Source organism: Alexandromys fortis, unplaced genomic scaffold (assembly GCF_014885135.2).
Source record: "Alexandromys fortis isolate MF-2015 unplaced genomic scaffold, M_Fortis_MF-2015_v1.1 scaffold_160, whole genome shotgun sequence".
Taxonomy (NCBI): Eukaryota; Metazoa; Chordata; class Mammalia; order Rodentia; family Cricetidae; genus Alexandromys; species Alexandromys fortis.
Genome location: NW_026068035.1, coordinates 1,513,935 through 1,526,388, shown reverse-complemented (window position 1 = coordinate 1,526,388; position 12,454 = coordinate 1,513,935). Strand labels below are relative to the sequence as shown.

The 12,454-nt window shown below is 42.1% G+C and overlaps 1 protein-coding gene across 6 annotated transcripts in view; it reads right to left on the bottom strand.

Moving 5' to 3' along the window:
• The window catches only part of Znf236 (zinc finger protein 236), a 93,368-nt gene that overhangs the window by 59,639 nt on the left and 21,275 nt on the right, over window positions 1-12,454 (bottom strand). For all 6 annotated transcript variants that reach the window (XM_050165007.1, XM_050165005.1, XM_050165003.1 and 3 more), the window contains 4 exons: window positions 10,051-10,223; window positions 6,628-6,771; window positions 3,295-3,498; window positions 2,184-2,412 (listed from right to left, as the gene is read on the bottom strand). In XM_050165007.1, the coding sequence (XP_050020964.1) occupies window positions 2,184-2,412; window positions 3,295-3,498; window positions 6,628-6,771; window positions 10,051-10,223 (750 nt within the window). The remainder of the gene's footprint in view (window positions 1-2,183; window positions 2,413-3,294; window positions 3,499-6,627; window positions 6,772-10,050; window positions 10,224-12,454) is intronic.

Below are 12,454 nucleotides of genomic sequence, written 5' to 3'. Positions count from 1 at the left end.
AGAGGAAGTCCAACAGAAAATTTACAAGATCTTTAGAATCTAAGATATCATAGGTAGAAAACCATGTTCACTGGTATAAAAACTATCTGAGTTAATTCTCATCATTAAGTTAAATGGGTATAGAACCCTACCTATACGTGTGACTGTCTCTAGAGGCATCTAACCGAGAAAGAAAGACCCACCTTGAATGTGGGGAATGTGGGTGGAGAAGCTGCACAGACTAGGGTCCCAGGCTGAATGAGGAAAGAAGGTGAGCTGAGCACCAGCACGTTATCTCTGCCTCCTGACAGGAAGATGCAATGACACCAGCTACCTCACTTTCCCCAACATGATCAGGCACAAAACAACCCCTTCCCGGATTGAGCTGCTTCTCTCAGAACCTCAGTCACAGCACTGTGCACGAGCAACACAGACTATTCCTCAGTCAGCGATCTGCAGGAAGATCCGAGACTGTCTCTAATTTAGCACAACAACTAGACAAGAACCATGATAATTCAAAGGTTTCACACCGAGGGTTCTGAATTTGCATCTGTTCATAAGCAATACATACAAAAATGTTTTATCCATTCCCTTTTCCTTTACAGACCATGAAACTTGGATTCTTCATTTCACCATCCTATTTCTGTCACAGGGAGCTCAAAGGGACCAGCTCAAAGGGAACAAAAGAATGGTGTTGCAATGTTGGGTTGAATGAGGAACCAGGGTTCCCTATTCACAGGTCACTGATGAGAAAAAATTTTCTTTATAGGAAAGATATGCCCACAGAGATGGCCATGTTGCCCAAGACCTACAGTCATATAAAGAGGTCTATGAATACCCACTGCTGTGAAAAAGCAACAGGCAACCCAGAGGAGTCAAGTGAGCAAAGCACACTCCAGGCTAGAGGGATGCAGTGCAGCAAGAGACCCTCCCAACAATCGCCAGCAGGCATCGTACCATCCAGTGTATGCTGTACAAGATGGGATCAGAAAGAGTTCAATCAAGAGCTCCATGCAGGCATCACACTGAAGACAGTCTTGAGAGATGGAGTTTTACAGGGACTAGAAGGGTAAAGAGAAAGACATTCTCAGTGCAGAAAAGCCCCTAAAAGCAGGGCTGGGACAGCAGGCATCCAACTGTAAAGTAAGGGATGTCTACAACAGTGCAAGGAAGCCTGAGGACAGGGTGGGCCAGGGTAGGAAGACCTGGAACAGCGGGAAAGGGTGGCATGGAGTAAGACGGGCTGGCGGGTCAGGTGGAAGGTCTGGAAACTGTTGAGTGGTAGCATCCAGCAAGAATGAGCAGTCTTCCAGGAGGCTGTGGGACAAAGGAGTTACAGGCAAAGGGCAGCCAGATCCAGAACTGAAGGAGCAATGGATGTAGAGTTGTTAGAAGCACCCAGATGAAACAGCAAGAAAACAGAGTGATGTGGGATTCCCCTCTCTATGTTGTGAAGATTTTTTTTACCATTAGTTAATAAAGAAATTGCTTTGGCCTATGGCAGGGCAGAATAGAGCTAGGTAGGAAAACTAAACTGAATGCTGGGAGAAAGAAGGCAGAGTCAGGAAGACACCATGTAGCTGCCCAAGAAGCAAGATATGAGATAACAAACCATGAGCCTCGTGGTAAAATATATAATAATAGAAATTGGTTAATTTAAGATATAAGAGCTTGTTAATAAGAAGCCTAAGAGCTAATAGGCCAAAGAGTATATAATTAATATTAAGCCTCAGAGTGGTTTTTGGGGAAAGGATTTCTCTGTAGCTTTGAAGCCTGTCCTGGAACTAGTTCTTGTAGATCAGGCTGGCCTCCAACTCACAGAGATCCGCCTGTCTCTGCCTCCCGAGCACTGGAATTAAAGGCATGCACCACCACCACCCGGCTCAGAGTAGTTATTTTATAAGTGGTTTTGGGAACAGGCGGGCAGAGAAAAGCCAGTCCAGGGGAATAGGGGGACAGAAAATACTTTTAGTTACAGACACACTCTGAAATCCAGCCCTGGAACTAGGCATAGGAGTAGCCTTCTGAATCAAGGAGGACACAAGACATGCTGTGGTGTCACCTTTTACTTTGCACCCAGTCAACTATAGTTAGGATTCAGAACATGCCATGAAGATGCCACTTCAGAAAAATGGGAGACACATTCACTAACACAAGGATAACACCATCACAGTATCGGAAAGGAAAAGTAAACAGCAAATTACCAGGTAGAAACGGTGATTTCTTCTTCATAATCTTCTTCTCTTTCTTATCCATCTTCTCAGGACTTTCTTGTCCCTTTTCCTGCTCTGCATCCATGGAATCGGCTTGCTCAGCAGAGACGCTAGAGGCATGTGGACTCTGAGGAGACACTGTGGACGTCTGAGCATGGCTGCAGTCGCTGGGAGGTGCTGCAACTGGAAGTGAAGACAGCCCACTGTTTTCTAAGGCTTGCTGAGACAGAACAAAACTATAAGGTTAGAAAAGCCGACAGCCCAAATGTGCCTACCAAAAGCTATCCCAAGATACCATAGTCTTACCCACAGAACTCTAACTCCTCACTAAGAAAAAAGCTCTAAAATCCCAAGAAATGGTTTACTATTGGAGACTGCAACACCCCTTCTAATAGTCTACATCTTACCCCACCCAAAACATAATATAAGTAGTTATATTTCTTAAATTTATGGGCTCAAAAGTCATTAATTAACATTCAGAAGTCTTAGCTCAGAACATACTTGGGTCACAAGTTATCTCAGGTCTACCTGTAAGGCACAACCAGAGTTCCTGACACCGTGACCAACTTATCCTACGGCGCCTGCCTCTCTGGAGGTGAAGTATCTGTGAATGCCGCACTTTGCCCAGAGCTGGGAGAACTAAGAAAGTACAATCAACTTCCTTCCTCCTCATTTCCCAGAGGTGCTGGGGCCATTCATTCACACACTAACTACACAAAGCCAACATTGTGTCTCTACACGATACATGCCTAGGACCTTCTATACAGTACACCTGCATCTTAGGAAGAATGAAACACTTCTTCACCTCTCTCAACAGGGATGAACACAGGACAAGCTTTAAAGAACCTACCCATGTCCAGTTAGTTCATTTACAGAATTAAAAAAAAGTTTCCATTTTTCTTAAATGTACAGATTACCGAACTGTTTAGAACTCAGCACTTCCTGTTGGTGATGACACAGACATATTTTGTTTTACTGCCATCATTTTCAATGTAGCCACATTTTTAAACCAGCCTCCTTGTATCTCCACTGTTCAGTAATAAACCCTGATCTCTGAGAACCCAAATGTAAACGCCTTGCCCAGCAGATAAGCATGCTTCACCTGGAGGATGTCCTGGTTGATGCCCACTGTCACACTCAGTTGTCGCCCAGACTGTGGGGACTGCTGTGCCTCCACTGGCCCCGGCTCAGACAGTTCCAGAAGCTGCTGAATGACATCAGTCACTGCCTGAGAATTCTGCTGACTAGAGACTGATGAGACCTGGGCTTCCACCTGCTGCAGAGGCAAAGTCTGAAAGATCGTGGCCTGGAACACAGCAACATTTTCATTAAAAATGCAACTTCCAAGTTAAACACAAACTATATTAAGGGAACACCCTCTCTAATGGCATCAAAAGCTACTGCTTCCCAAAAACTGAGATGCAATTCCTCAGTGATCTCTGTGAAGTGCAATGTTGGCTCTTAAAAGAATGCACTCAATAAACCCTTCTACAACCGTCTAAGAGTTCTCATGGAGGTGGGAGATGATATCAATGCTCATCTTCCCATTATCCACCAAAAAAGAGTGAATGTTTTAAAAAAGCACAATGTTAAGGAAAGACAGTGGCAAAGAAGGGGAAGGAAGTCGATGTGGTCAAAACGTTTAACGCACTTTTGAGATACTATAGCTAAGAACATACTGGAAAATATAGCCTAATTCCTGTCAGAACTCAACAGAAATGCCAAGTCCAAAGGCAGCTGGGGGCTGGGGGTAGTGCAAGTTCTCAGCCTAGTCCTGCAGAGGTGGACATACTTACCTACACCTACAGAATGCACATGACCAAAGGTAGCTACACAGGAGTAATATATCCAAAGTACTCAATCAATTACAGCAAGTGTACCACAGCAACACACAGTGCTCACTAGCAACAAGAGCAACTGGTAGTAAGAAGATTACTGGGAGGTCATTGTACTTACTTTTTAGTTACAAATACTTAGTATTTGTAAAGTGCTATAAAAATTGTAAAAAAAAAAAAAAAAAAAAAAAAAAAACCATTGCCATCCTCCATAGAACCACAAAGAACTTACCTTCAGGCAATGGATGACAGACAGACAGATAGTAGATAGACAGACAGACAGACAGATGGATAGTTTGTAAAAAAGAAGGGGGGGAGCTGACTCTACCAAACTAAAAATAACAAACTATCAAATGAGATTCAGGACGCTTTTAATGGCCTTTTAGTCCCTCAAACTAAAGTCTTCTGTGCTCTGACACCGCATTGGAGAGCTGGTTCCCAAGGAAGAGGGGATGGAAAGAATATGAGCCAGAGGATGGGGAAACGTATAGCCCAAAAGATGACACTGACATAGCCGTCCCACTCATAAACTCACTGGCGCTGTGGTTATCTGCACAAGATGGTCACACGATTGGATTCCTCATCTCATTCTGAGGTTCCTCTCTGGGGATACTAGCAATTCACAGAGGGATTGTTGTCTTATTAGTGGGATAGCCATTGATAACTGCACTTGCTCCAGTAAATTAGCTCATACCCATACTCAGGCAAGAGCCTCAAATCAACCTCACTGGTCACCCACAGAAAGGCAACTTGTTGAGAAGAGGAGTTCTAGTAGAGGGAGCGAAAATGACTAGTCAAACAAAAAAATTAAAACCTAAGGAAAAACAAGCAGGTTCCTTGGTGTGGTGGCCACTGATTATTGCATCTGGTACTGAAACCCAAAAAGGGTTTTTTTCACAATTAAATATTTCGAGTTGGGAAAATCCATCTTAAACATGGGCCACCCCTTCTGTGGACAGTCTATATAAGGACATGGAAGAAGGAAGCTGGCTCTCTTTGCCTGCTGTCTTCACACTCTCTTTGCAAGTAAAGTCCTTCACTGGCATTAGAGTTTATTCTTTGAGATTCTGGGGTATACTGAAGACTAGCTGAGACATCGGCCTTGTGGGCTGAACAGCTACTGCATTCTTGGACCTTCTGTTGGTAGACAGTCACTGTTCGGCTCGCTGGACCATAGCCTGTAAGCGATTCTAATAAATTCCCCTGGAGGTGGCATATAATTAGATAGATAGATAGACAGACAGACAGACAGACAGACACACGCAAACACACGCATACACACACACATAGATACATGGATGGAAGGATGGATGGAATTCATTCTGTAAGTTCTGTTCCTCTAAAGAACTCTGATGCGTACACTTGGTCACATGCATTACAAAGAAAGCCTTCTCCAGCTGTGCATGGAAAGGTGCGGTAACTCTGTCTTCTGAGACACAAACAAGCAGCCAGAGACGGCGAGAATTGTGAAGGATAGAAGGGGAACAACAGAAGCAGATCAGATGCAGCAGGAGTGGCTTTCTGAAGCGAGTGCCTCACTTCAGTAGAAACAATCCTGTTATAGATGCAGTGCTCTGTCTCTCTCTCTCTCTCTCTCTCTCTCTCTCTCTCTCTCTCTCTCTCTCTCTCTCACACACATACCACACACAAATTATTATCCAGATTGTTGTGTATAATCACCTTTAGAATTACATACTGAAAAAGGAAATGGTGAAACTATTATTTGGTTACTGACATACTAAAATATTCATTTTTTAAAAATCGTAAATCAAAAAATAGAATTTTTATGATTTCATAATTACTCAATTATTCCTGTTTATAAAGCTTTATAGCACTCTAAAAATAAACTGTGGAAATCATCCATAACTACTAAGAAAGAAAAAATTAGAGCAAAGGGACACTATGTGTAACCCAGTTACTAGCCAGCATTGAATAAAGGAAGCAAAGACACTACCACCATGTACCCACGCATGAGCATTCATGAAAATTCTTCTGTACTGTGTAGTTAACTTTAATAATACCACATCCTAGGCTTAGATTTTGGAATTTATTATCAACTGATAAAGTATGGTAGAAGTTATGATTAAAGCTGTTATAAAATCCTAGGAAAAAACACACAAAAACGTGTGTGTGTCCATGTGTACATTTGTGTGGGATTGTGTTTTTGTGGGTAATATGTTTGAGGATGACTTAGAGTCATTCCATTTCTAAATACATGTACTAGGAAGCAGAATTTGGTATCCCAAAAGACCTAGGAGAAACTATTACTTCCACATGAGAAAATGAGAAACATTACCTACAAAGTGGATTAACTCTTAAAGATAAACAATATTTAATAGTCATCATCAACATTGACTGCAATAAGTGAATTCTATAAATTTCTGATAATTTTTTCTGCTTTAAAGGTTTAAATGATAAGCCATAAATCAAGATTATGTATCATCACCCTGAACTTTAGACAGATAAATTTTATTAAAAAAAAAAAAGTAGCACCTTATGTACAAAACTTTAACCATACTTTTTGGTAATTCAAAAATTCATATTTAAAATGAGACTTGAGGCTTTTGTTGTTTAAATTTAAATGAAATTATTAAGCTTACCGTTATAACATGTGCAGTCTCTGTAGAACCTGTGGAGTTGGAGGGTCCACCCATATGCATCTTGCTGATGTGAGTATTTAAGCTACCTAAACTTTTAAAGACGCAGCTACATTCTGTACAGTTATAAGTGGGCCCGTTTTTTACCTTAAAAAAAAGAAAAAGAAAAAGTAGGTTTTTTTTTTAAATCTTTAGTCAATAGATGAACATATTTAAGTGATAGCAAAGAAAATTTAGCCCTCCATCAGCATGAGATAATACACAGCTCTAGCAATGGGTACTCTGCTTGTTTTAAATTAGCTTAAGAATCATTGATACAATTACTTAATCAATATTACTAGTTTAATATCAATTGAAATTTCAGTGTTTCTCTAAATGAAAAAGCGGCTAGGAATGAGGAAACAAACTTTTCTGTTATCATAGTTTAAACATCAAAATGTCATCATATGTCCCCAACTTCTTAGATTGCTAAACATGCTCCCCAGCGAAGGCTGGGTACAGCTGGGAGCTCTGTATAGTAAGCTTCTGGGGCCTAGCACAGGTATGGAAGGGTGGCTAAAATCGGTAAATTTCTCACCAAATTCAACATCCATCCATGATTACTTTTTATAACTACGACTAAGCCAGAAACAGACTACAATTAATTAAAATGAGTAAGAACATCTATGATCAGAGACTGTATCCCAAATATTCTCTATTATTCCAACCTAACCTTAGTTGCCATCATGATTATGAGGAAGGCTTGAAAATACACAAGTCACCTTTAACCTATTTGCAGTACCTCCTAAGAACCAAATTTAAACCAGCTATGATCACATACACCTTTAATCCCAGCACTCAGGAGGTAGAGGCAGGTGGATCTCTGTCAGTTTGACGTCAGCCTGAAATTGCACAGGAAGAACCGGTCTCAAAAAAGAAAAGAAGAAAAAAAAAAAAAAAAAGAACTGCATTTAAGGCTATGGACGTCTCACAGGATTGGATAATACTTTAATGTGCCTTTTTAGAGGCCCTTTCAAGTCTCCCATCACAAGACAAGTCCCACGATGCCCCCATTGTCACACTGCAGGGGTTCTCCTAACATGGAGTCTTAGCAAGTGTCTCAGAGGACCACCCTAGGGTCCCAGAAAGGTATTTCTGAAATATGTGCTACATAAGCACACAACTATTCTTCAGTGATCAACTCTCCTCAAAGGCAACTCACAAGAATGACTTGACCATCCCAGCACTCGGAAGGCAGAGGCAGGTGAATCTCTGTGAGTTTGAGACCAGCCTGGTCTACAAGAGCTAGTTCCAGGACAGGCTCCAAAACCACAGAGAAACCCTGTCTCGGAAAAAAAAAAAAAAAAAGAATGACTTAACCAAATTACAGTGTCAGTACCTTATCACTATTTCATGACTTAAGAGAAAAATAATTCAGTGAAAATAGAATTCTGAATCTTAAGTATTTTTTTTAATTTTAACAAATCAGATCTAACCCCCCCCCACCGTGTGTGTGTGTGTGTGTGTGTGTGTGTGTGTGTGTGTGTGTGTGTGTGTGTTATCTGCATGTGATAGCTAAAGAGCAACCTAGGGTAGGAGTCATCTACTTTGTTTTGGAAAAGAAACTTCCCAATGGTCTAGAATTTGCAGATTCAGCTAGGCTGGCTGGCCAGCAAGCTGTCCCTAGCTCCACAGTACTGGGATTACACGTATCCATCATGCCTGGCTTTTTTGTTTGTTTTGGTTTTTGAGACAGGGTTTCTCCGTGTTGCTTTGGAGCCTGTGCTGGAACTAGCTCTTGTAGACCAGGCTGGCCTCCAACTCACAGAGATCTGCCTGCCTCTGCCTCCCAAGTGCTGGGATTAAAGGCGTGCGCCACCACCGCCCAGCTTTTTTTTTTCCCCCCATGTGGATTCTGGAAACTAAACTTAAGTCTTCATGCTTATAAAGCAAGCACATCCCCTAAGGCCTAGCTTTATTCTTACTAAGGGAGCTTCTGTTGGGTTTATTTTTGTTTTTTATTGTCATTACTGAGACAAACTTTTGCTAATTAGCCCACAATGTCCTCAAACGCACAACCTTCCTGCCTCAGCCTCCTGAGTGCTGAGATTATATGTCAGTCATTCAATTCCTACTACATTGTTTTAGCTCCCCAGTCACTAAAGTGGTACTTAGGGATTAATTCTATGAAAAACTTTAAAGATACGAATTTGCTCTTAACGATAGTTTTTGCTGTACAATAAACTGCTGTGTGTTGATCTACTCTTTTGGAGTTTTCGAGGACCTGCCACCCAGCTCCCAAATAAATCACACAAGAAGGCTTATTCTTAGTTATAAATGTCCAGCCTTAGCTTGGCTTGTTTCCTGCCAGTTTTCTTAAATTATTCCACCTACCTTTTGCCTCTGGGCTTTTCTCTTTCTCTATTTCTATATACCTTTCTTTACTTCTTACTCTGTGACTGGCTGGGTAGCCGGCCCCTGATATCCTCCTCTCCTTGTCCTCTCACTCCTCTTCTTCCTTGGTTCTCCTCCTATTTATACTCCTGCAAGCTCCGCCTATCCTTGCTCCTGCCTCGCTACTGGCCATTCATCTCTTTATTAGGACCACCAGGTATTTAAGAAAAGCACAGCAACACAGCTTTACAGAGTTAAACAAATACAGCATAAACAAGTCACACACCTTAAAATAATATTCCCCAACAATAAACTGATTCATGATGTAAACATTTGTGTTAAGTAAATATTCCTTTATATTCTATAACTAGGCCATAACTAAGACACTCTAAATAACAGACACACTGGTCCTAAAAACAAACTTAATGCAAATGCTTCCAGGGGCTCTACAGTTAAGCAGGACTGTAGACAACAGCCAATGGCGGTCATCTGAGCTGACTCATGTAGCACGGGAAGAACATACAGCTAGGTCCGCGTAAAGTGTGCCTCGGGGCCAAATGCCAGCCCCACTCTGTCTACAGCAAGGTCAGTGCTTTCTGTTTTACTTCTTGTCTTTCTCTTCTTATACTTGATAGTGGCTGTTGCTGAAATAGATGATCATGGTTGATAGATCACATTTATCAAATATATTACCATTTTTAAATACTCATTAAAAGTAAGAGGGCAAAATAAGATTTTGTATTTCTCCACATATAATAAACCCAAAAGTGCCTGGAACAGTGGTGCACACAATTCCAACACCCAGGAAGCTGAAGTGCTTGCTATGAATGTAAGGTCAGCCTGAGCTACATTCTGAGTACCACACCAGCCAAAGTCACATAGCAAGACCTGTCAAGAACAACAAAACAGTATGTTCCCAGCAAAGTATTTTTGCTAAAATAGGGTACTGTACACAGCTCAGTCTTCATTTTTCAAAACTGTAACATACTTTCTCAGGCTAGTCATTAACTCAAGAGACATCTAATACTCTGAGAGCCCAAACACCATGCTCACCTCTGAGTGGACCCTCTGCACATGGGACTGCAGGTTCCCCTTCTGAGAAAAGGCAGCAGGACAAAAGGCACAGGCATGTGGCTTTTCTCCTGTGTGCTTGATCATGTGGGTCTGCAGTGCCCCTTTCTGGTTAAAAGCTTTTCCACACTCGCTGCATTTGAATGGCCTTTCACCTACCAGAGAGAAAAAGAATCACTAGGTGAGCACATTTTAGGGTGAGAGAAAGACATAAGGTACACAAACTATCCTGTCAGCCAAACTGCTCCCAGGGACCTGAAATTCATATACACAGGTATCAGGCATCTCTTAAACTTCACCCTGTTCTAAACAAACCTTTCCATACCCCAAATGAACCCCACAGTAGTTCTTGCTTTCTCTCAACCTGCTTACTCCCAGGTCAGCCCTGTTCCCTGTCCAAACTACTGCCTACGGCAGGGCACAGCCCCATCCATCCTCGTCACCTCGGGCCAGCCCTGCTGCTCCCACCAGACCTTGTATGGGCTGCTCTCCACTCAACAGAAGGACCCTTTCTAAATGAGATCACAGAAAGTTGAGCTTGCTTGATGCCTCCCAAGCTTCTCACTCAGCTAGGTCGTCCCTTCCCACTACCTGCTCTCTACTGAACCTTCTCTTGCCTCAGCACAGAACACAGGTCCACTGAAGGCCTGTCACTATGCCTGTCCATCTCCCTGAGAACCCACACAGCTTGCTCCCTCGTGGTTCTTCTGTCGCTGCCACAGTATTACCTCCAAGAATGACTTTTAACCATTTCCAGTTGATTTCAAAATCTCTCATGTCTATCCTGTAATCCTTGCTCTCCTTCTCTGCTTAACTCCCTCCATATGATCTGTAGTCAGTAACTTCTGACAGTTCACTTATTATTCTACTTCTAATACATGCGCCAAGAAAGAAAGGTTTTCAACTGTTCTGTTCATGGCTCTCATTTCAGTACAGCACATGCATTATCATTCTATAGGTACTCATTCACTGATCAATGACGGAAAAGAGAAAATTATATAGTTAAAATCTAACTACAAACTAGATCAAAGTCTTGTCTCACTAAAATTCCATCCCCTGGGAAGTATGTGAGCAGATAGATCCCTACTTCTCTGAACCGACCTCAGGGTTAAGTGAGATGGAGAATGCAAGTGATCTTAGAGAAGAGGTATCACTGGGAGGGACAGATAGCAAGGATGCTCAATAAGAACCATGGGTCCTGGGAATGGCATCTTTTCTGTTCTAATGGTATTAACTGAAATGCATCTCTCCTTTCTTGGATGGGGTTCATACACTCAAGCAGTAGCCCCTCAGAAGACCACACATCACATCATCATATCACATGAGGCACACCCACTCAAAGACCAAGCAGAGAACACATGAGCCTTCTTCTACTTAACAGCATCTTTGATAGCCTACCTGTGGTCGAGCCTTGCAGGCTAGTAAGAAGATGCTGAGGACTAGGCAAACCACCTTCCCCAACATTCCATGCACTCAAGAGGCCAGCCAGAAAAACTATATGTGATCAAAAGCTCAATGTCAAGAAGAGCACATATGGCAAGTTCCCAAAATCACATGAAAGTGTATACAGCATTGTGTCCAGGGGATATGCTACTCTGATGCATGTATTTATGGACGTGCAGAAAAAAATGTCAAGGGGCAGACATCAAACTGTTACAGGTATGCTAAGAAAGCAGTGTAAGTACTGTTTTCTTTGCATTTTTCTACTTTAAGGGATGCAACAACCTTCAAGCTATCTTTTTATTAGAGGAAGATAAGCTAGAATTTAACACTCTAAAACTCAACATTTTATCACATTTTCTTTTTTTTTTCCCCATGGGCTATGTTCTTTTGTTTGTTTGTTTGTTTGTTTATTTATTAAAGATTTCTGTCTCTTCCCCACCGCCGCCTCCTATTTCCCCCCCCTCCCCCAATCAAGTCCCCCTTCCTCGTCAGCCCAAAGAACAATCAGGGTTCCCTGCCCTGTGGGAAGTCCAAGGACCACCCACCTCCATCCAGGTCTAGTAAGGTGAGCATCCAAACTGCCTAGGCTCCCACAAATTCAATATGTGCAGTAGGATCAAAGAACCATTGCCATTGTTCTTGAGTTCTCAGTAGTCCTCATTGTCCGCTATGTTCAGCGAGTCCGGTTTTATCCCAGGCTTTTTCAGACCCAGGCCAGCTGGCCTTGGTGAGTTCCCGATAGAACATCCCCATTGTCTCAGTGTGTGGGTGCACCCCTCGCAGTCCTAAGTTCCTTGCTCGTGCTCTCTCCTTCTGCTCCTGATTTGGACCTTCACATTTTCTTTTAGATACAGGGTTTCATGTATCCCAGGATGACCTCAAAGTCACTATATAGTTAACAATGACCTTAAACTTTTCTTTACCCTTTTTGAGACAAGATCTC